The sequence below is a fragment of the Myxine glutinosa genome, chromosome 5 (genome assembly GCF_964187855.1).
Source record: "Myxine glutinosa chromosome 5, kmMyxGlut1.1, whole genome shotgun sequence".
Taxonomy (NCBI): domain Eukaryota; kingdom Metazoa; phylum Chordata; class Myxini; order Myxiniformes; family Myxinidae; genus Myxine; species Myxine glutinosa.
The window spans coordinates 117,363,988-117,389,408 of NC_136265.1; the positions used below are offsets into that span (position 1 = coordinate 117,363,988).

Genomic DNA, 25,421 nt, shown 5'->3' on the forward strand with positions numbered 1-25,421 from the left:
GCCCCCAAGGAGGACCTCCAGGCATCCACCGCCGAGCTTGTCTACGGCCAGGCGCTACGCGTCCCGGGCGAATTCGTGCCCGACGCTACCAGTCCCTGGTCCGCAGCTCACCAGCGCTCGGACCTCCAGGAGGCCGCCCGACGGTTTGCCCCCGTGCCAACATCCCACCACGGTGACCCCCAGTCCTACGTCCCCCCAGCACTTCGCACAGCGGAGTATGTTTTTGTGCGTCACGACGCACATCGGGGGCCACTCCGGCCGCCGTATGACGGGCCCTTCCGGGTCCTGCGACGGGACGACAAGTCGTTCGTCATCGACATCGGCGGCAGGTCGGACCGGATTGCGGTGGACCGCCTCAAGCCGGCACACGTGGACGTCGACCAACCACCACGGGTGGCCCTTCCGCCGTGGCGAGGCCGCCCCCCGTCCACGGTGCCCCCCACTCGACCGCCCACCACCACACCGGACCCCCCCCACGACCCGCCAGGGGTCGCTTCGGCCGGGTCATCAGGACCCCCCTCAAATTGACCCTGCCGGTGTAAGTCGATTCTGGGGGGACGTGTGTAGCGGCTACCGCTGGGTTTTCACAATCGCCTTGCACCTATCAAGGACGCGGAGCGATCACCATGCCGGGCTCGTCCAGGATGCCCGGGCAGGCTCGCTCTCAACTTGCCAGGCCGCAGCCAGGACGCTCGGCCACGCCCCCTCTCGCCTTTCCTGGGCAAACGCTCCGGGATAATGTGTGTATATATATTGCTGCCCGATAAACGGGCTTTTCAGAGTACCTGAGTGTTTTGTTTGAATAAAGCAACTCGGACGAATTCCAGCTTTTTGTCGCGTCCATTCTTCCGATCGACGTGGGAGCCCGAGCTCCTTCAATACCTGATTTTCAGTTATTATACATAATCCCTTATATATATATACCCCATACACTGCATATGTACACGAAAATTGTTACAGGGAATATGTATAATATTGTTACGGTTTTTAGAACCTTCACTTTGTAAATTTCGTATTAAAATTTTTTATGTACATTTCCCCTTTAATTGGCTGTTAATTGAAATGAGTGCACCGTAGCTAGTCCATGTACAAGCACGTAGGCCACCATAGAACCTCTCTATAGTTATTTCTTATTCTATGTCAGTTAAGGCTCTGTTTTGCACTAATTGACTCTGCATTGCACCAAATGAAATAAGATAGTTCCCTTTTCAAGTTTCCCCCAAATCATCTCTTCAAAGTGCCAGTAACATTGGGCTGTTTTCTGCGGCGTTCGCCACCGTTGCATTGGGCGGTTTTCTGCGGCGTTCGCCACCGTTGCATTGGGCGGTTTTCTGCGGCGTTCGCCACCGTTGCATTGGGCTGTTTTCTTCACTCCAAACTCCATTACGCACGCAGTCAACTCGGGGGAGAAGGGCGTGGCCAGCCTATCGTCTTCAGGAGGTGGAGCCAGGAAGCCCTTGCGCCCAACCAGGACTCGGTGGGCACGGCTTTGTAAGGTGTGGCTATGGCTTGGTAGGGCGTGGCTATATAACCCGGAGAGGGAAGCCTCACCGAGGAGATGACCGAGGGAGCCCGAGGCGTGAGCGACAACCAGCCCCTGCTGCGTGCAACGAAAATACGTGTGCCTACCGCCGCCTTGCTCGCTTCCAGCCCGGAGAGGACATGCTTCCTGTGCCGCCCTGCCAAACCTGCCAGCCCTGTGGTCCCACCTTCCTCTCCCTCCAGCCAATCCAATCTGCCATTCCCCACTCGTGTAAGTCTGAATGTCGTCTGTTTGTCTGTGTTGTCCCTGGGAATAAGTTAAGCTTGTATAAGTAGAATTGCACTGTGTCTTCTTCTTCTTCTGTAAATTATTTTCGTATCTTTCCATCTCCTTTGGTTTCTTTGATTGTGTAAATAGTAATTGGTTAATAAATCCTGTTATTTCCTACCTTCGTCTTCTTCTTCATGCTCGTCCGGTCGTCTTTGTGATTTCCCCATTGAATACCTGTGGCACGATTTGGCCAACGTTTGGGATCGGGTCTAGTTTTTGTTAATGGTTCGAACCGCGGGCTGCTAACCCGCTCGGCAAATAACATCTTGTCCGCGGTCTCGAACGGGGTGCCCACCTGCTTTGTGGAGGGCTCGGCGGGGGCGTACGGGAATCCTTTGACCGATCGCCTCGGCCAATCCCACCCTACGGAGGAGCGGGGTAGCTTCAGGAGCGGAGACGGCCAGTACAAATAGAAGGTGGATTAACCCCCCCCCCCCTCCCGCTAAGGGGAGTGCCGTACTCCATTTCCGCAACAATATATATATATATATTGTTGCGAATATGGAATTTGGCCTCCATATCCGCTTGTAAATATTCCCCTATTTTCTCCAATACTCCCCAACTTTCCCCGATCCCCCATTCCCTAGTCCCATTGCATGTAAATAACAATCAGTAGAGCCGACCTTCCCCTTATTCCCCCATTAAATGTCGTGCCCAGGTCCACCGCACCACACGTAGCCAACTTTCGGACATCTTCCTAGTTATTCTTAATCTATGTCAGTTAAGGCCTCGTTTCCATTAATTATGACTCTTCGTTGCACCAGAATGTGATTATATGGCATCAGTAGTGAGTTTAGGACCTTTCCCATACCTCCTCCCATCTTCTTCCCCAAACAACAACAACAACAACAATTACAACAACAATTACAACTACAACTACGACTACAACAACAGAGGGGCGGGGAGTGTGCGTCCTCACACCGGCTCGGTTACCCGCCATGACCATACGCTCCACGGCGTTACCCCGAAGGGGCTGGCTGTCAGCTCCTCGTCAGGGGCGGAGCCAGTAACCCCCCCACGCACCCAATGAGAAGCAACGTGCCGATTCCACGAGGCGGAGCTAACGAGCCGAGGGCGTGTCACTCCCCGCCGGATATACGCGGCCCCGCGCCGGATGTGACGTGAGATGCGCCCCCAGCCTGGAGAGAGAAGTCGCCACCCCTCGAGCGCTGCAATACCTCCACCGCATCTCTTAAACTGGACCGTACGTGATCCTGCCCTGAGCCCAGGGGCACCTGGAGCGATCGCTACCCGCTTTCTTTGCCATCAAACCCCGTGTGAGTGAGCCTTGTCCCGTTTATCTGTCGTCCGTTGGGGTTAATATAAGTGTGTTTAAGTGCCCACCTTCCTATGTTTCCCTCTTGTCCCTGTAATCTAAACCTTCCGCATTATTGTAATAACAACCTTTGAGAACCGTATCCCTGGTGTCGTGTCGTATTAATTCCAGCCGTGTGTCTTCTTTTTCCTTCATTGGTCTAGCATAGCGCGACTAGTCAACGTTCGGGCACAATCGGGTAACTTGTGCAGACGTGGTCATACCATAAAACCGCTCGGTAAATAACATCCAAGCCACGTCTGTAACAATTGGTGTCGAGGAGTGAGATTGGACCCGGAGCGCGTTTACGCGCTCGAAATTATAACAGCGAAATTTGATTTTGTTTTACAAAAAAATAAAAATAAAAACCCGAATTTTGAAAGTCGCGCTATGGCGGGTCAAGACGGCTGGGGTCCGGTAGGGGAGAGTGAAGCAGGGTCGATCCAGGACCAAAATGAGGGACAGGAGGAGAGCGAAGCAGTGAGGGCGGCAGGTTCGCAAAATAGCGCCGTCACGCACGAAGAAGCGGGCGCGCAAAATGGCGCCTCGCTGGTCACCGTGCCCGCGACCGAAGTAGCGCCGCTGGGAAGATTGGAACTTTTTTTTATACAAATGACGGCCCTTATGGAAAAGAATAGTGAGCGATTGGAAAACCAAATGGGGGTAATGAGGGACGAAGCGAGGGGTACCAGTGAGGGGTTAGACAAGAAATTTGGGAAGTTAGACAATAATTTTGAGGGGTTAGACAACGGGATAAAAGAAGTGAAAAATGGGTTAATGGGGGTAGAAAATAGAATGGCTGCCCAGGAGAATCAGATAGAGGGAGTGAAAAATGGGTTAGAGGGGTTAGAAAACAGTATGGAAGGCAAATTGAGGGACATGAGGGACCAAGCGGAAAGGGAAGTTAAACAAATGGAGCAGCAGATAGAGGGGGTCAGAATGGGGGTAGAAACCAAACTGGATGCTCACAGGGAGGAAATGGAGCAGATGAGGGTGGCATCTGGGCAGGAGATGCAAGTGATGGGAGAAGAGATCAGAAGAGGAGTGAGTGAGGAGGTCGGAGGAGTGCGCGAGGAGGTGAGGCACTGTAAGGAGCACATGGAGAAGGAGGTGAGAAAGGGGACTGTAAAGTTACAGGGGGGCATAGAGGTCCTGACGCAGGAGGTGGAGCAGCTGACGGTGGGACAGACGGAGTTAGTGGAGCAGGTTCAAAGGAACACTGCGGTATTAGGAGGGTTGAAAGCGACACAGAAAGAACTAAAAGATGACTTGGTAGCGACGAAGAGGGAATGTCAGATGGTACGTGAGGGACTGACGGCGAGGTTGGACGAGGTGGTAGAGGTAATGGAGACGAAGGACCGGCAGGTGAGGACGCACCTGGAAACGGTCAAGGTAGCCTTGGAGGACGAGCTTGAGGAGACGTACCGGGGAATAAAAGAGGTGAGGCACAAATTAGAAGAAGTGGAAGAAGGGGTGAGCGAAATTAAGAAGCGACGGAGAGGGGATAACAAAGAGATAAAAGAGGAGATAAAAGAATTGGTCCAAAGTCTGTGTTTGGATCGTGATGTGCTCGTTAACCGGATGAGGGATTCGCAGGTGATGGAGGAGAAGCGAAGAGGAAGAGGACCCGGTGTAAGTGGTGACCAATATGGTCGTGCGTATGATGCGCCAGGGGATTTAAGGAGCTTGGGGGTCGAGATGGACCCGGGTGTTCGTGAGAGGCCGTTGGTGAAGTGTGCGACAGGTCTGGTGTGCGAAAAAGGAGGTGTGCGAGAAAATCCGACTCTGGGGTGTGTGAGGAAAAAGTGCGTGCCAAGGAGTGAGTGTGCTGGCGAGAGTGAGTCGGTCGTAGCGCGTGTGCGAGGGAGCACGTGGAAGCGCGGTGTGGTGAGTGTTACAGAGGGTGTAACGGGAGAGTGTGCGCGAGAAAGGTGTGTGACGGACAGGTGCATGAGGAAAGAGTGCGCTGTCAGAAGTAAGGAAGAGTGTCCACCTGTGGTGAGTGTTACAGAGGGTGTAACGGGAGAGTGTGCGCGAGAAAGGTGTGTGACGGACAGGTGCATGGGGAAAGAGTGCGCTGTCAAGAGTAAGGGTGAGTGCGCTGTCAAGAATGGAGGTGAAAGTAGTGAGAGTGACAAGGAGCGTGAGTTAGTTGTGACAGGTGAGCGAGGATGTACACCTGGGATGGAAGGATGCACACCTGGAATGGTAGAGCGTGAGTGGGAATGCACGCTGGAGTTGGTGGTGAGGCACGTGGATGGGTGTGCGAATGAGGGCACACCTGTGATTGTCACAGAGGAGGTGACAGAGGAGGGGGCGCGAAGAGGTGTGTTGGTGTGGTGTGCTACCAACGGATGTGTGCCAAAGTGTTCGGTGGTCAGGTGTGTGACCAAGGCTGTGAGTGGAATGGGTGTGCCTGGGTGTGTAAGGAACGGTACAAGGAGCATGGAAACGGCTGGAGGTGTGAGCAAGGAACGGGCTGCGGGGTGTAAGCAAGCAGGTGAAGCATCGACGGTGACCGGGTTAAAGGTTAGGTCGACTTTTAGCCGAAGCGGGCCCTCGGTGCGTGCCGGGTTTCGCGTGCCGCGAGAACCAGCGGGGATCCGAGCCGCGGCGGGTTCGAAAGGACCGCCGTGCGCGATCCGTGCTGGGCCTCGCTTTGAACGTCCGTGCTCCACTAGGCGGAGCGGGCAGCCCGATAGGAAGGGTCGTCATGGCGACCACTTTTTGGTGAGACGTGCCGGCAGGTCGAGATCGGGGCATTGGATGGCTCCACGCCGAGGTGATGCGTGGGATCTCGGTCCGGGTAAGCCCCCGTCCCTGCACCGAGTGCCGGACGCATCCAGCCGCTGGCACAAAACAACCAGCATCCATTGCTTGGCTTTACGAAGCCGGGCTTTGGACAGGGATTGGCGCACCGAGAGGTATTAGTGAGGAGACTGGGTGATGAGGATAGTGTTTTGGCCCCAAAATTAGAGGAAAGCAAAATTTGATGATTGGCAAGGGATTGGCAGTAGTGATTGGCAGATGATGGGCAGTGATTGGCAAATTTTTAATTTGTTGAAATTTGATGTGCAAAATTGGTAGTGAGAGACCCCCGATGTGGGGGGATGGCAAATCCACCATCCTTCTCATATGGTGGTGGGGCAAAGGAGCAATAGCTTATGGGGTGTATGGCAGTGAAAACTAGCCCGGGTGGGTTAGGATATTGTGTGTAGGGATCTAGAAGATGACATTAGGTAACGTTAAGTTTAGTTAGTGACTGATACCTGTAGTGGGGACGCAGGTAGATTAGTATGGATGATAATGACGTGGGAGCGCAATAGTTTAAAGGGACGACTGGGAAGCGCAAGTTTCAGAAGGGAGTAGTTAGCTGAGATGATGCTGTGTGTGTGAGAATTGAACAGGTGTGATTGCACAGGTGTGCAACTGGACAGGTGTGTGGAGCAGTGTATGAGTAATGAGTGTGTGGATCAGCGCGAATGCGCTTGGGGAGAGAAGGGTGCCGGTGGCACCAGGTGTGAGAGCACAGGTGTGCAAGTACAGGTGTGTGGAGAGAGTTGGAGTGAGTGGTACGGAGTGGTGTGCATGGTGCGAAGGTGTGGATGGGGGAAGAGTAGACCCCTTTCACGAGTACCCGGGGCGGGTAGTGTAAGTGTTAGGTAGAGGGTACAAGTAAATTGTGGTTGGATATTGGCATTTGTGGTGCGGTTGCAGAATGGTGTTGTGAATGGGTGCATTAGTGTTGTGGAAATGGCTGGGCGTGTAGCCTGTTAGTGTGTGTAGTTGGTTGGGCACTCCACCACTGTGAGGATGTCGGCCAGGTGAGGCCGCAGGTGGGCTCTGGGAGCCGGTAGAGTTGTGGATGGGGCCCGAGGATCCGGAGGACGGACCCGGGTAGCCCAGTGCCAGAGAGGGCACCGAGTGGGGAGAGTGCCAGAGGGCCTTCCCCAGGTAGTTAGGTTAGGGTAAGGAGCAGGTAAGCTCGGAGGCAACTGCAGTGGTGGAGGTGTGCAGGTGGGTAGACCCACTGGGAGAGGTACACGCCACAGCCCAGAAATTGTGCGAGGGCACCGGGAGATGAATCGGGGGAGTGAGACCCCAAATTGAAGAGCACCACAGTTTGGCCAATGGGAATTGGTTTTTAGAACCCATAGTGTAAGAGGGCCAATGGTTTGGCCGGAGAAAGCCCCCGGGTAGTGTAAAGTTGTTAAAGTCATTTAGGAGATAGTTAGGATTGATGAACCTGTCGCACCATACGCAGCCACTTACCTGTGGTGATGATGATGACTCCACACCTGTGTTTTCTTTGTTGTTGCAGGAAATGAGATTGCTGTGTGGATTTGTGAGACGCATCACGACGTGGATGAGACATTGGGGTGATTCCATCTCTCCCTCCTTAGGAGGGACTGATGATGAATTGGTGATGGCAAATTTTGATGTGCAGTTGGAGATGGCAAATTTTGATGAGAGTTGAAAATGGCAAATTTGATTGGTTAGGAGGGAGAGAAGACGAATTTGGTTTATGGGAGGAACGGGGAAGACAGTAGGGATGTTTGTCGATTTGTAAAGTAGATGTTTATGAGTAGTGTTGTGTTTTGTGGATGCAGTAAGGGGTAAGGGAGGGGCCATGTAGGTTACCTGGTGGGGGGGGGGCGTACGATAGGAACGTACCTGTCTCACCTGGTTCCCATGTGCCCCCAGTGTGCATCACCTTACATTGCGTGCACTTTTGCGCCCTTACCACCTTACTCACTTGTCTGCTTCTTTTGTCTCCCACCTCCGAGGATCTGGCTTTGGGGTAGAGAGAGAGGAGAGAGAGGTGCTGGCTGCGCAGTTGTGGGCCTGCACTTTCGCTGTTTGCTGCCGGGATCGATACACCATATGGACCGCAATGTTTGTGGCCACCCACAATGGACCGCAGTTCGTTTGCGGCCAAGCACCACCCGGGGATGGACCTATGGGTCAACGTGGCACCTATGCCATACAGGTGAACCACTAATAGTTAACACCACCAAGTGCACCACAAGAAGAGCAAGAGACACCTGCAGGGTTAGGGGTTGTCGAATTTATTTTTATTCCAATGAACAATGGTGACTGCACCGATTGGTGGTGGGGTGGTGCTGTTGATGCTCGGGAAGGGTGCTCTGCACGTTATTAAAGGCCGTCGGCCACAGAGCACTCGTGGGTTGGTGTATCGATGTTGGCAAGCGCGCTCTCTCTATGCATAACATCTGCATGTGTTCCTCCAAAAACAGGTCCTGGATCGTAGTGTAAATAGCAGCGTAGTCTTGTAAATAATGCTCCCTACCGGCTGTATGTTTAGTTTGAGAATTCTTTCCGGATTCGGTTATCCTGTGGGTGTGTTTCTGTGAGGAGAAGGGTGCAACGTCGCAGGGGGACATATTTACTCATTTGTGAATATCTGTAAAACTGTCGCACTCAGGGTAGAGTTAATAGTAGAGGGAACTACATTGCGTGCCACACTAAAGTAGGTAAAAATTTATCGGGTCGGGACGCCCCGAGGGTAGAGAAGGGTGCAATGTTGCGAATATGGAATTTGGCCTCCATATCCGCTTGTAAATATTCCCCTATTTTCTCCAATACTCCCCAACTTTCCCCGATCCCCCATTCCCTAGTCCCATTGCATGTAAATAACAATCAGTAGAGCCGACCTTCCCCTTATTCCCCCATTAAATGTCGTGCCCAGGTCCACCGCACCACACGTAGCCAACTTTCGGACATCTTCCTAGTTATTCTTAATCTATGTCAGTTAAGGCCTCGTTTCCATTAATTATGACTCTTCGTTGCACCAGAATGTGATTATATGGCATCAGTAGTGAGTTTAGGACCTTTCCCATACCTCCTCCCATCTTCTTCCCCAAACAACAACAACAACAACAATTACAACAACAATTACAACTACAACTACGACTACAACAACAGAGGGGCGGGGAGTGTGCGTCCTCACACCGGCTCGGTTACCCGCCATGACCATACGCTCCACGGCGTTACCCCGAAGGGGCTGGCTGTCAGCTCCTCGTCAGGGGCGGAGCCAGTAACCCCCCCACGCACCCAATGAGAAGCAACGTGCCGATTCCACGAGGCGGAGCTAACGAGCCGAGGGCGTGTCACTCCCCGCCGGATATACGCGGCCCCGCGCCGGATGTGACGTGAGATGCGCCCCCAGCCTGGAGAGAGAAGTCGCCACCCCTCGAGCGCTGCAATACCTCCACCGCATCTCTTAAACTGGACCGTACGTGATCCTGCCCTGAGCCCAGGGGCACCTGGAGCGATCGCTACCCGCTTTCTTTGCCATCAAACCCCGTGTGAGTGAGCCTTGTCCCGTTTATCTGTCGTCCGTTGGGGTTAATATAAGTGTGTTTAAGTGCCCACCTTCCTATGTTTCCCTCTTGTCCCTGTAATCTAAACCTTCCGCATTATTGTAATAACAACCTTTGAGAACCGTATCCCTGGTGTCGTGTCGTATTAATTCCAGCCGTGTGTCTTCTTTTTCCTTCATTGGTCTAGCATAGCGCGACTAGTCAACGTTCGGGCACAATCGGGTAACTTGTGCAGACGTGGTCATACCATAAAACCGCTCGGTAAATAACATCCAAGCCACGTCTGTAACAATATATATGGTTGACTAAATAAATGTTAAGCTCACCAGAGACCTAATACACACGTGTCATGTCACTTTTGATTTGAAACCAATATATATTAAGCGATTTCACTTACCAAACATAAATATGAGTAAGGTGATGGATTCCATCCAACTCGGCGTATTTTAACCGTCGAAATAGCATTTCGTTCCTTGTCTCGAGGAAATCTGTGCATTATACGACCTTGTCCTGGTCTAACAGAACATCCCCAAGTGGCACAACACACCATATTGGTTGATTTTATTGAAATATTACTCAAATGAAATATGCAACGATACGAAGCAATGGCACGAAATGGGTGCAGCGGGAAAGCTGCTCGGCTGAGGTGGTATGCAAAATGGCGCCTGTAAACCACGTGACGCGGGCTCCACCAATCACGGCGATAGTTGAGCAGATCAAAGGCTGGCCAGACTCTTAATATACGGCATTGGTCGGACCCATTGCAAATCGTTAAGAGATTGGGAGCAGCCACCTATCATCTACACGATGGATCACGATGGCATGCAAGTCGCTTGAGGAAGGTTCCTGTATCACCGGTCGGGCAAGGACAGGGAAGCATTTCTCCTCTTCTTTCCTGGCAGCCGCCAACTGGGATTGACAACAAGCCTGCGGACACACCTGCACCTTCAAGGGTTCCTCAAGTTGTTCAGCGACCTCAAAGGGCTACGCAACAGCCTACATGGATGAAGGACTATGTGATTGGCTAATTGTTTTTGAAAAGTGGAGGGAATTATTATGTTTGCAATTCACATGTTTATAATTGATATGATTGGAATATGGGAGTGACGTCATCGGAAACGGAAATGATGGTTAGAGTAGAAAGTGTGGGAGGAGCTGAGAGAGGAACGCGGTTTGGCATGAGGCCTGAGGCCGAAGGCTGGGTGATTGGTGATTAAACCGTTGACGTTCACAAGCAGTATGTTTCGTGTGATTACTGGATACAACACAGTCAGCATGCTAGCTCGGACTTTGTTTGGACCTCGCCTGATGAGTCAGTCCGGCGACCAGTCAGCATGCTAGCTCGGACTTTGTTTGGACCTCGCCTGACGAGTCAGTCTGGCGACCAGTCAGCATGCTATCTCGGACTTTGCTTGGACCTCGCCTGATGAGTCAGTCTGGCGACCAGTCAGCATGCTAGCTCGGACTTTGTTTGGACCTCGCCTGACGAGTCAGCCCGGCGACCAGTCAGCATGCTAGCTCGGACTTTGGACCTCGCCCGACGAGTCAGCCCGGCGACCAGTCAGCATGCTTGCTCGGACTTTGGACCTCGCCTGATGAGTCAGTCCGGCGACCAGTCAGCATGCTATCTCAGACTTTGCTTGGACCTCGCCTGATGAGTCAGTCCGGCGACCAGTCAGCATGCTAGCTCGGACTTTGTTTGGACCTCGCCTGACGAGTCAGCCCGGCAACCAGTCAGCATGCTAGCTCGGACTTTGGACCTCGCCCGACGAGTCATGACTCATGACTCGGACTCAAGTCGGATTTCTTTCCTTGGATCAGGAGAAAGCCTTTGACCAGATGAACCATGAGTATCTCTTTGAAACCTTGCTAACTTTTGGGTTGGGGAGGAGATTTGTAGGCATGATTCAGATGTTGTACATGTCGGCAGAATGCCTAGTTAAAGTCAACGGTTTCTTGCTCGCGCCCTTTCCATTTGAGAGAGGAATAAGACAAGGATGTCCCCTGTCCGGCCAATTACATTCCCTATGTATTGAACCCTTCCTTTGTTTGATGAGAGGAAGGCTAACTGGCATTGTGGTGCCACACAACAGGGTCAATCTCAAACTTTCTGCATATGCAGATGACGTTCTCGTGTTTGCCAGTAATGCAAGGGTGAGTGTGCAAGTAGTTTATGATTGTCAGCAGGTCTATTCAGCAGCATCGTCTGACACAATCAATTGGAGGAAAAGCTCTGGGCTTCTAATTGGACAAATGCAGGTAAAGGAGTTACCAACACTTTTTCTGAAATTGACCTGGAGAATTGAAAAATTGACCTTTTTCAGAAATTGACCTGAATATTTGGAGGTGCACTTGTCCACTTCCCATGGGCACTCACCACTCATTAACTGGAACACTTTAGTGGACAAGATCGAAGCAAAGTTGAGAGACTGGAGTGGACTACTAAAAGTCCTGTCTCTGAGAGGAAAAACACTCCTTATTAAACAGTTTATAATTCCGAAGTTAGTATTCAGGCTCTCTTGCATAAGCACTCCAGAGGAGTTTCTGGTTAAGATGCAGAGGAAGCTATTGGACTACTTTTGGAATGGTAAACACTGGGTTTCCGTGGGCATTCTGAGCTTGCCTTTTGCAGACGGTGGACAGTCTTTTCCCTGCCTTTGAAGCCACTACCACGCATCCAGGCTGAAGACCATACAACGTTACCTACATGTGAACCCTGCACCGCAATGGTGCTCACTGGCATCATACTTCTTCAGCAAAGTGCTCAATCTTGGGTACAAAAGGAATATTTTCATCATTACATCTCGGAGCCTGTCTAGTGCTACATTGCCTCTTTTTTATCAAGAAATGTGTCACGCTACCAGATTCTTGTACCAGATGCGCTAAACATCTGCGTATAAACGCCGTTGAAAGGCGGCGCCGCGTGTTTCACCGTTTTCGCTTCCGGATTGATCGTTTATCAGCAATAAACTTCCGTAAATATACCTTTATTGGACACAGTTTCGTCTTATATTTCACCCATCGACGGAAAAATATACGATCTTTCGTTCTATGACAGTGGCATTACCTGTAGTGACCGTTGAAGCCTGAATTTTGCTTCGGACTCGATGGTCATTTTCCGCGATTCCGCGGCAACAGTCGCCTGGTGGCGCGCGAGTCGCTACACGTGTTTGTTTAGATAATGATTAATGATACTGATAATGAATAATACTGATACGTGACTGATAATGATTGAGACAGTCATCATAGTTTGTGCAAATTGATAAGACCTGTACATGCTGCTCAGTGCTGTGCATCCAGTGTGCATGATATTTTATTCATATACTGGACAAAGAATATCGTTTACTGAACAATGCTGTACTTGTATGTACTTTGTGAATTAGGCTCACAAGATAATGACTTGACCTTTGAATCACACTTCTGGCTGCCAACTTAATATCCCGTGGGGTTTTCAAGTGTAAGTAGTATGATGCCACATGCATTTCTTGTCCTTCATGGATAAGTCAAGCCTTGTGTACATACTTCTTGTAAATGGGGCTTCACCAAACATGTGTGTGAAAATTCCATACATGTAGGCCTACTCGTCATTTTGCCTTGATATTTTGGCATGACAGCTTGGGCTAACGTACAGATGAGGGGGGGGGGGGGCGGCGATGATTTACAGTATTTGTGTACAGTTGCAATGCAGATTATGCTTGAAGATTCAATGCAGATTATGCTGTACATAATAAATACAGCAGTATTAGAAGAAACGTGTGCGTGTTTGTTTCCCATAAATTCCAATTAAAATCAGTGCTGGTCACAACTTATTTGCTCGGAAAAAAGTGAAAAATACAGAATATTGGCAAGGTGCTAAAAAAATAATTGGCACTCGGCCAATAACTCTTCTGGTACTTTTATTTACTTTACTTGTCCAACATCATGCTTGAAAAAAACCTTTAGAACCCTAGAAATTGATTCTGATTGTAAATTACTGGTTGGTATTTTTTGCAAAATTTTCTAGATTTCCTGGCATGAAAAGTTGAAAAACTTGACATTTTGGGTAACACATGAATATTTACATTTTTGTTTTAATGAATTTGTAATTGCCCAATTTGACCAACCCTGCTATTTTATGAAGGTACAGGGTTGGTACTTTAATGCTGCAGGTACAACTCGAAATCCATAATTTGAGTATCTGGTACAAGAATCTGGTAGCGTGACACAAATGCTGAAGGCTTGGAATGTAGTCGACGTACAAAGAACAGTTCCTTATCCAGGCAAGGACCTGTTAGAAGAACCGCTCATTCTCAACCCTCTTCTACAGGGCCCAACTCTGGCTTCCTTTTCAGTAAGAAGGAGCCTCTTAGCTGGTAGCATATCCACAGTGGGAGACCTTCTGAACGATGGTAAGAGAACGCTTTTACCCAAGGAACTCGCAGCGAAAATGGGCCTGAGGACAATCAGGATCCCCTCCAGGATACTTGAAGAGGTCAAAAGCTCCTTGCCTCCCGATTGTTTGGAATATCTAGAGAATCCCAAAGAGGGTGATGGATCTGGACAGATGTCCATCGGTAACTCCATGGATTTTAAAATCCGACCACGATGTTGCGAGCTCTCTCAGCCAATACCTGCAAACAATATGAGTAAGACCCCTGGCACAGTGGAAATGTCGTTCTGTGGGCTATCAAGGAAAAATATATACCTGCTAGTGATCCACTCGCTCCATTATATAGCTCTTGCAACCCGACTGGATACTCCCTGGCGTGAGATTCTTCCACTTCCTTCGACTGTTCATCCACGTTGGGATTCACTCTATCTCTACCCAACGCCAAGAATGATGGCAGACTTAAGTTGGAGGTTGCTACATGGTGCACTGAGCTCTGGATCTATGATGCGGCACTTCACTAACTTCTCAGAGGATTGCTGCTTTTGTGGTGAAAGGGAAACTATATTTCACATATACCTTCAATGCCACCGTCTTGAACCAGTGTTCTTACTGATGAAAAATCTTCTCTTGCGCTTCTGGCTTCACTTCTCTCCAACACTTTTTATCATCGGGCACCCGGTAAAGAAACTAAGCAAATCACGAGATCTCCTTGTTAACTTTATTTTAGCCTGTGCAAAAATGGCAATATATAAAACCAGGAAGGCAAAAATAGAGAGAGATGTGGTGGAACACAGTTTTGTATGTCTGAAGGGCTTAATACGCTCACGCATTATTTCGGAGTACAAGGCGGCAGAATATAGTAACACTGTTCAAAAGTTTAAGGAAACCTGGACTATAAATGATGCACTTTGTACGGTCTCCCCACAAGATACTTTGCTCTTATTTGTATAAACTAGGGCATGCCCGTACTATATCTATATCTAAAATTATATCCCCCCCCTCTATTTACATGAAATGGTTTGGTCCAAAGCGAACGGCTTGCGAGTACGGTGACAATCCCCCCCCCCTCTATTTACATGAAATGGTTTGGTCCATTCGCAAAGCCAAAGCGAACGGCAGTTACGAATCGCAGTTACGATGAATCGCAAAGTAGTTTTAATTAGTTTTAAAACATAGTTTAACGCCAACATAGTTTGCCAACGTGAAATAAATGAATACGCTCTCAAATGTGCCGTCCGAGGCAGAGTCTGTTCGGCACGTTCGGCACACGTGATAGCTCGCTGCTCTCTGATTGGTTGAATCGTTTTTTGGACATAGCTCGGTAACTACTTGTCCGATTAATATGAAACCTTGAAAAGGCACATCCTCGGGTCCCCAGCAATATACCTGGCAAGTTTCAAGTATATCGGACCGGTAGTTGTCGAGAAACAGCGGTCGCATACACACACACACACACACAGACAGAGATTAGTGGAATTATAGATAGATGCCACATGCATTTCTTGTCCTTCATGGATAAGTCGAGCCTCGTGTACATACGTCTTGTAAATGGGGCTTCACCAAACATGTGTGTGAAAATTCCATACATGTAGGCCTACTCGTCATTTTGCCTTGATATTTTGGCATGACAGCTTGGGCTAACGTACAGATGAGGGGGGGGGGGGGGGCGGCGATGATTTACAGTATTTGTGTACAGTTGCAATGCAGATTATGCTTGAAGATTCAATGCAGATTATGCTGTACATAATAAATACAGCAGTATTAGAAGAAACATGTGCGTGTTTGTTTCCCATAAATTCCAATTAAAATCAGTGCTGGTCACAACTTATTTGCTCGGAAAAAAGTGAAAAATACAGAATATTGGTGCTAAAGGTGCTAAAAAAATAATTGGCACTCGGCCAATAACTCTTCTGGTACTTTTATTTACTTTACTTGTCCAACATCATGCTTGAAAAAAACCTTTAGAACCCTAGAAATTGATTCTGATTGTAAATTACTGGTTGGTATTTTTTGCAAAATTTTCTAGATTTCCTGGCATGAAAAGTTGAAAAACTTGACATTTTGGGTAACACATGAATATTTACATTTTTGTTTTAATGAATTTGTAATTGCCCAATTTGACCAACCCTGCTATTTTATGAAGGTACAGGGTTGGTACTTTAATGCTGCAGGTACAACTCGAAATCCATAATTTGAGCATCTGGTACAAGAATCTGGTAGCGTGACACAAATGCTGAAGGCTTGGAATGTAGTCGACGTACAAAGAACAGTTCCTTATCCAGGCAAGGACCTGTTAGAAGAACCGCTCATTCTCAACCCTCTTCTACAGGGCCCAACTCTGGCTTCCTTTTCAGTAAGAAGGAGCCTCTTAGCTGGTAGCATATCCACAGTGGGAGACCTTCTGAACGATGGGAAGAGAAGGCTTATTTTACCCAAGGAATTCGCAGCGAAAATGGGTCTAAGGACAATCGGGATCCCCTCCAGGATACTTGAAGAGGTCAAAAGCTCCTTGCCTCCCGATTGTCTGGAATATCTAGAGAATCCCAAAGAGGATGATGCATCTGGACAGATGTCCATCGGTAACTCCATGGATTTTAAAATCCGACCACGATGTTGCGACCTCTCTCAGCCAATACCTGCAAACAATATGAGTAAGACCCCTGGCACAGTGGAAATGTCGTTCTGTGGGCTATCAAGGAAAAATATATACCTGCTAGTGATCCACTCGCTCCACTATATAGCTCTTGCAACCCGACTGGATACTCCCTGGCGTGAGATTCTTCCACTTCCTTCGACTGTTCATCCACGTTGGGATTCACTCTATCTCTACCCAACGCCAAGAATGATGGCAGACTTAAGTTGGAGGTTGCTACATGGCGCACTGAGCTCTGGATCTATGATGCGGCACTTCACTAACGTCTCAGAGGATTGCTGCTTTTGTGGTGAAAGGGAAACTATATTTCACATATACCTTCAATGCCACCGTCTTGAACCAGTGTTCTTACTGATGAAAAATCTTCTCTTGCGCTTCTGGCTTCACTTCTCTCCAACACTTTTTATCATCGGGCACCCGGTAAAGAAACTAAGCAAGTCACGAGATCTCCTTGTTAACTTTATTTTAGCCTGTGCAAAAATGGCAATATATAAAACCAGGAAGGCAAAAATAGAGAGAGATGTGGTGGAACACAGTTTTGTATGTCTGAAGGGCTTAATACGCTCACGCATTATTTCGGAGTACAAGGCGGCAGAATATAGTAACACTGTTCAAAAGTTTAAGGAAACCTGGACTATAAATGATGCACTTTGTACGGTCTCCCCACAAGATACTTTGCTCTTATTTGTATAAATGTGTTCTTTGGCGTTCTTTTACCTTCCCCTTATCTGTCTTGGTAGTGCTTTCTCTTCAAAATGCTCTACCTTGTCTACTGTCGTTCAAACCATGGACTTGCAGAGATGAGGAATTGAGCGACATTAAACTGGGAACATATGTTTGCCTGAGCTTGCATGAGCTCTGAACGCAAATCTCTGTAACCTTTCCAACAAAAGCACTACTACTACTACTACTACTACTATTACCACTATGACTACTACTATTACTACTACTACTACTACTACTACTACTACTACTACTACTACTCTTACTACTGCTGATACTATCACTAATACTACTATAACTAATACTTCTACCACTACTATTACGACACCTACTACTACTGCTGCTTTAACAACCCCATTTATTCCCACCTTCTTGTGGGGATACCTGAGAGAGTTGTTCAGCCCAAGCATTCCTCAAACCGACTGGCCAGGCATGACGTCTTCAAGTTCATTTAGGTAGATACTATTTATAATCTGTTCATTGTACTGTACTAGCAATAACTCACCTACTCTTTAAGTTCACCTGAGGGTCTTAACACCTTGTGTACAACACCTTGCTTGAGAAGCACAAATCCAACAGCGAGTGTTGAGTCAGATGAGACAGGCTGATGGTGAGTGTTGAGTCAGCTTGGAGGTGAGTGTTGTCAGCTTGGAGGTGAGTGTTGTCAGCTTGGAGGTTAGTGTTGTCAGCTTGGAGGTGAGTGTTGTCAGCTTGGAGGTGAGTGTTGAGTCAGCTTGCAGGTGAGTGTTGAGTCAGCTTGGAGGTGAGTGCGAGTCAGCTTGGAGGTGTGTTGAGTCAGATGAGACAGGCTGAAGGTGAGTGCGAGTCAGCTTGGAGGTGAGTGTTGAGTTAGATGAGACAGGCTGAAGGTGAGTGCGAGTCAGCTTGGAGGTGAGTGTTGAGTCAGGTGAGACAGGCTGAAGGTGAGTGCGAGTCAGCTTGGAGGTGAGTGTTGAGTCAAATGAGACAGGCTGAAGGTGAGTGCGAGTCAGCTTGGAGGTGAGTGTTGAGTCAGATGAGACAGGCTGAAGGTGAGTGCGAGTCAGTTGGAGGTGAGTGTTGAGTTAGATGAGACAGGCTGAAGGTGAGTGCGAGTCAGCTTGGAGGTGAGTGTTCGAGTCAGATGAGACAGGCTGAAGGTGAGTGCGAGTCAGCTTGGAGGTGAGTGTTGAGTCAGATGAGACAGGCTGAAGGCGAGTGCGAGTCAGCTTGGAGGTGAGTGTTCGAGTCAGATGAGACAGGCTGAAGGTGAGTGCGAGTCAGATTGGAGGTGAGTGTTCGAGTCAGAAGAGACAGGCTGAAGGTGAGTGCGAGTCAGCTTGGAGGTGAGTGTTGAGTCAGATGAGACAGGCTGAAGGTGAGTGCAAGTCAGCTTGGAGGTGAGTGTTGAGTCAGATGAGACAGGCTGAAGGTGAGTGTGAGTCAGCTTGGAGGTGAGTGTTCGAGTCAGATGAGACAGGCTGTAGGTGAGTGCGAGTCAGCTTGGAGGTGAGTGTTGAGTCAGATGAGACAGGCTGAAGGTGAGTGCGAGTCAGCTTGGAGGTGAGTGTTCAAGTCAGATGAGACAGGCTGAAGGTGAGTGCGAGTCAGCTTGGAGGTGAGTGTTCAAGTCAGATGAGACAGGCTGAAGGTGAGTGCGAGTCAGCTTGGAGGTGTGTTGAGTTAGATGAGACAGGCTGAAGGTGAGTGCGAGTCAGCTTGGAGGTGTGTTGAGTCAGATGAGCCAGGCTGAAGGTGAGTGTGCTACCTCTGCACCACCTGATGAGGTCCTAATGTGACATTTAAAACAAATTCCAAAACCTCTAAATACCTTCCTTGTCTTAGTTGCTTTCACAAAATCCTTAAACTCTAAAAATCATAATCATAATGAGAGTGATCATTTATATGTATAAAATCGTTTAAATAACTCCCAAAAGTCCATCAAAAGGCAGTTCTGAAACCGGAAGAAGAGCCAAGAGGTCCCGGAAGTCGTGATACAGTAATCTGATGACGGACCCATACAGGAAGAGGAGGCCATTTGGACTTTCACTCAGGGAGTCTGCATGCTTGGTATGCTTTTACAGGTATCGAGGCATTGTCTGACAGGATAACCGGCTTATTCGAGGGGTGCTCCACAGTGCCGTGCACCAAATGGTGATTTAACCGGATTGGAGTGAGACCCCAGAGTACAAAATGTACGTGAGTGTTTTATCTCCAATGTATGCCCACGTGATGCGGTGCCGTCTGTCTTGCAGGGTGCGCTGGTTAGTGCGTGCGCCGACGATATGCTGCACATGTGGAACCTACGCCAGAAACGGCCCGCCATCCTGCACGCACTCAAGTTCAACAAGGAGAGGTGGGCTTCCGGTTTGCATCCCCGGGGTTCTTCTTCTTTGTACAATGCCGCCACAATGAAACGGCCCCAATAAGGTTGTCTGTTTGAGCTCCTTTACTACCTGGTCAACACCTCGGTGCCACCCTGTTTTCGTCGCTTGAGAAATCCCAATATAATGAATGCTTGGGTTGTCAAACACAAAGAAAGGCCTTCGGCCCCATTATGCCTGTTATGTGTCACAATTAAATTGCTGATTCTAATATATGAAGGTGCCCAAGTTTATTATGCAAGTCCTAAAAACTACCTGGAGTGAACAAAACAAAAACAACAAAGATGTCGTGCAGAGCAAAATCCACCCTTCCCTCCCAACCCCCCACCCCTCCCCCTCCCCCCCCTCCCCCCCCCAAATAGGTTGCCATGGATACATCAAATTGTCCATTTCATTAAGACTTAAATTGATGATGTTAATCAAAGCTCGTTTCAATCGGATCGCAATTGATTATTTTTCAGAGATAGAAGTTTTGACCTTGATTGATTTTGACCTTGAGTTGACCTTTGACCTTTTGACCTCAAAAATAGTTGCTTTCCTAATTCAGTGATGCACTATGTAATTGCTCTTCAATTTACAGGTTAATCGGATAAAATTGACGATTTTTCAGATGAAAATTGATGATTTTAGAAGTTTGAACTCTCATGATATAGGTCTATCTCTCGTGATGTGACGTAGGTCTATCTCTCATGATATAGGTCTATCTCTCGTGATGTGACGTAGGTCTATCATGATATAGGTCTATCTCTCATGATGTAGGTCTATCTCTCATGATGTAGGTCTATCTCTCATGATATAGGTCTATCTCTCATGATATAGGTCTATCTCTCGTGATATAGGTCTATCTCTCGTGATGTGACGTAGGTCTATCTCATGATATAGGTCTATCTCTCATGATGTAGGTCTATCTCTCATGATGTAGGTCTATCTCTCATGATGTAGGTCTATCTCTCATGATGTAGGTCTATCTCTCATGATGTAAGTCTATCTCTCATGATGTAAGTCTATCTCTCATGATATAGGTATATCTCTCATGATATAGGTCTATCTCTCATGATGTAGGTCTATCTCTCATGATGTAAGTCTATCTCTCATGATGTAAGTCTATCTCTCATGATATAGGTATATCTCTCATGATATAGGTATATCTCTCATGATGTAGTTGTATCTCTCATGATGTTGGTCTATCTCTGTTTATGTAGGTCTATCTCTCATGATATAGGTATATCTCTCATGATGTAGTTGTATCTCTCATGATGTTGGTCTATCTCATGATGTAGGTCTATCTCTCATGATGTAGGTCTATCTCTCATTATGTAGGTCTATCTCTCATTATGTAGGTCTATCTCTCATTATGTAGGCCTATCTCTCATGATGTAAGTCTATCTCTCATGATGTAAGTCTATCTCTCATGATATAGGTATATCTCTCATGATATAGGTCTATCTCTCATGATGTAGGTCTATCTCTGTTTATGTAGGTCTATCTCTCATGATATAGGTATATCTCTCATGATGTAGTTGTATCTCTCATGATGTTGGTCTATCTCATGATGTAGGTCTATCTCTCATGATGTAGGTCTATCTCTCATGATGTAGGTCTATCTCTCATGATGTAGGTCTATCTCTCATGATGTAGGTCTATCTCTCATGATGTAGGTCTATCTCTCATGATGTAGGTCTATCTCTCATGATGTAGGTCTATCTCTCATGATGTAGGTCTATCTCTCATGATGTAGGTCTATCTCTCATGATGTAGGTCTATCTCTCATGATGTAGGTCTATCTCTCATGATGTAGGTCTATCTCTCATGATGTAGGTCTATCTCTCATGATGTAGGTCTATCTCTCATGATGTAGGTCTATCTCATGATGTAGGTCTATCTCTCATGATGTAGGTCTATCTCATGATATAGGTCTATCTCTCGTGATGTGATGTAGGTCTATCTCTCATGTAGGTCTATCTCTCATGATGTAGGTCTATCTCCCATGCTGTGACGTAGGCCTATCTCTCGTGATATAGGCCAATCTCTTGTGATGAATCCTATCGTTTTACCCAAAACGAGCTTCATGCCACTGCATGTTTGATTTGTTTCCTGTTTATCTGCCTTCTTGCACTAACAAATCAGAGTAATGACAGCTCTCTGACTTTCCACTTCAATCGTTCGATCAGTGTGGCTCCACGCGAACGACTGAAGGAAGCACAGCGGTTGGTTTGAAAAACAATGAGGAGTCGAGGCTCATTGAAGAGTTCAACAAACCGTGTTCGGAGATTATTAAATCAACAGAACACTGCACACAAACAAACGGAAACGCACGATGTAGTCACAGAAACATCATGTCCAACAGGGAGCCGGTAGAAGAAGAGGTCATGTCGTCGCACAGTTGGACAGGATGCAGCCATTTTGAATTTGTTGGGTTGAGAGCAGCACTTGATGAAGATTCAGAGTGATTTACGCACGGATATGGATACAGCAATACAGCATGGATGGATGGATTGACATGGATGAGGACAGAGTTTGTTTGTGAATTAATGTGTTTAACTCTGTGAGGTTGAAGGTTAGAATGGGGCAGGTGTGCTCAACCGGTGGCTCCATCATCTTACCTCTGCTGAGAAATAGTGATACATTTGGCAGAACAACTGCAGATCACCTGTATAACCTCTCAAAGGTTTAGATTTTGGATTCAGCCTTCTCTGGTCAGACTGCAATTATATTGTAGGTGCATATGAGGAAACCGGTGAGTTTCAAACATTGACCAACAGGTTATGATCAATGCTTGCAGGTCATAACTTTCTGGAACGTTCGCCTCCGATGGCAGAGTAGAGGAAATTATTACACCAAGAACAACCGGTCGATTGTAGATTAGAACAAAAATTGATGATGTGGAAGTTACTGAATGTCATTAAGAAATATTTTGGAAAGTATGGATAGATGCTACAATGGCCAATTGTGAGCGATAGGACTCATTTACCTGTCTGTTCTAATTGGAAGGGAGAGGCATTTAATCAATTGAATCTCCATTGTGACTGTGCATCAGCACGTTATTAAAGTATGTTATGGTACCTGCTGTTGATCATGTGTGTTACATGTGGTTTTACACTGCCTTTGTAATCACTTCATCTCCAGCTCCTCCCCATGCAACCTATCCATCTCCATTTCCTCCACATACAATCTCTCCATTTTCAGCTCCTCCACATGTAATCTCTCCATCTCCAGTTCCTCCACATGCAATCTCTCCATCTCCAGCTCCTCCACATGCAATTTCTCCAGCTCAGGCTTCTCCACATGCAATCTCTCCATCTCCAGTTCCTCCCCATGTAACCTTTCCATCTCCAGTTCCTCCTTCTTCAACTATCCAGCTCCTCCACATGCAATCTCTCCATCTCCAGCTCCTCCACATGCAATTTCTCCAGCTCAAGCTTCTCCACATGCAATCTCTCCATCTCCAGCTCCTCCCCATGCAACCTTTCCATCTCCAGTTCCTCTTTCTTCAACTATCCAGCTCCTCCACATGCAATCTCTCCATCTCCAGCTCCTCCACATGCAATTTCTCCAGCTCAAGCTTCTCCACATGCAATCTCTCCATCTTTAGCTCCTCTCCATTAAATCTTAACATCTCCAGTTCCTCCACATGCAAGCTCTCCATCTCCAGCTCCTCCACATGAGATCTGTCCATTTCTAGTTCCACCACATGAAATCTCTTCATCTCCAGCTCTCCATCTCAAGTTTCTCCATATGCAATCTCTCAATCTCCTGTTCCATCACATGAAATCTCTCCAGTTCCTCCACATGAAATCTCTCCATCTCCAGTTCCTACATATGTAATCGCTCCATCTCCAGCTCTCCATCTCCAGTTCCTCCCCATGAAATCTGTCCATCTCCAGCTCTCCATCTCCAGTTCCTCCATATGCAATATCTTGATGTCCAGTTCCTCCATATGTAATCTCTCCATCTCCAGCTCTCCATCTCCAGCTTTCCATCTCCAGTTCCCCCATATGCAATCTCTCAATCTCCAGTTCCTACACATACAACCTTTCCATCTCCAGTTCCTCCACATGCAATCTCTCCATCTCCAGTTCCTCCACATGCAATCTCTCCATCTCCAGTTCCTCCACATAAAATCTCTCCATTTCCAACTCTCTGCTTCCGTTTCCTCGATGTGAAATCTCCCCATCTCCAGATCCTCAACATACTATCTTGAATCTCTCTCTATCTCCATCCTCTCCATGTCCAGCTCCTCAACAATCTTCGACTGCTCTGTAAACACACTGTCCATGAAACCCTGAAATTCTAAGCTTTCTTCCATCCGTACTCATTGGTATCCATGAATTGTGGGAATACCTCACTACTTCTGTTGTCTTGCACTTTCCAGCAGATCCTTAAAGTGGCTATCCACTGACCCACTCCTCATGGCTACTCTCCACTTTCCTCATTATTGTGACCTTTCTATCTCCAATAGGTGTTGCCAAATTTTCTCTTTTCCCTATTTGTCATCTCTCAGTTGATGAGCAACTAATCTATCCCACATTGGAGATGAAACTCATCCATGAGTCTTGACTGTTGCATACGTAAACAATAAATGAAGGATTCCATTATGTTGTTGATGATTTTGGAATGAAGGATTCCATTAGGTTGTTGATGATTTTAGAATGAAGGATTCCATTGCGTTCTTGATGATTTTGGAATGAAGGATTCCATTGCGTTGTTTATGATTTTGGAATGAAGGATTCCATTAGGTTGTTGATGATTTTGGAATGAAGGATTCCATTGCGTTGTTGATGATTTTGGAATGAAGGATTCCATTAGGTTGTTGATGATTTTGGAATGAAGGATTCCATTGCGTTGTTGATGATTTTGGAATGAAGGATTCCATTAGGTTGTTTATGATTTTGGAATGAAGGATTCCATTAGGTTGTTGATGATTTTGGAATGAAGGATTCCATTAGGTTGTTGATGATTTTGGAATGAAGGATTCCATTAGGTTGTTGATGATTTTGGAATGAAGGATTCCATTGCGTTGTTGATGATTTTGGAATGTGTGCCTATAACCTGTGCTCTAATACCTACCTCATCCCCCCCTCCCCCCCAACCCCCTCCTCCCTATGTTCACACCTGTTATGTATGTTGTGAGGTAACACCCATACCTAATGTGTAGTATTGTAGTGCGGTGCTATGCGCACGACTTGTCTTGCCAATAAAGGAAGCAACAACGTACGTAACCAAAAGTGTCTTTATTCGAAGGATCAAACTATAGCACTGCCGTGCTCGGTGCTGTGAGCCCCGTGTATATCCCGAGGCCACGCCTACCCCTCGGGCGTGGCCGACACCCTCTTGGTGCGCGGAATGATGTCATCGCGCCAGCGAGCCATCGTGTCCGCCACACGCGCCCCCCCAGAATTCCCGCGCACCTGAAGGGTCAGTTTGCGGGGCAAACGGATGACCCGGCCGAAGCGCCCTCTGGCGGCGTCTGGGATGCCGGGCTGCCACTGGCTGCCCCTGGGATGGGTGCGGGACCGGGGGGCGGCGTGCCGGCGGGGTTGGGCGGTGCCGGGGGTCCGCCCGCCGGGGGGCGGCCCCGACGCGGGGCTGAGCCACTGGCGGGGGGTGGTCCACGTCGAGGTGGGCCGGTTTGAGGCGGTCCACGGAAACGCGGTCAGGAGTACCGCCGATGTCCAGGGTGAAGTGCTTACCCCCCGGTCTCCAGCACGCGGAAGGGCCCGTCGTACGGGGGCCGCAGCGGTGTCCGGTGGGCGTCGTGTCGGACGAACACGTACTCCGCCGTGCGAAGCTCCGGGGCGACGTGCGTGGGCGCGCGCCCGTGGTGCGCCATCGGCACCGGGG

General features: G+C 48.0%; 1 protein-coding gene across 2 annotated transcripts in view; it reads left to right on the forward strand.

Annotated features, from left to right (window-relative positions):
- Nucleotides 1–25,421, forward strand: part of LOC137427185 (syntaxin-binding protein 5) — a 331,945-nt gene that overhangs the window by 152,770 nt on the left and 153,754 nt on the right. For both annotated transcript variants that reach the window (XM_068116437.2, XM_068116439.2), the window contains exon 4: nucleotides 19,452–19,552. In XM_068116437.2, coding sequence (XP_067972538.2) covers nucleotides 19,452–19,552 — 101 coding nt within the window. The remainder of the gene's footprint in view (nucleotides 1–19,451; nucleotides 19,553–25,421) is intronic.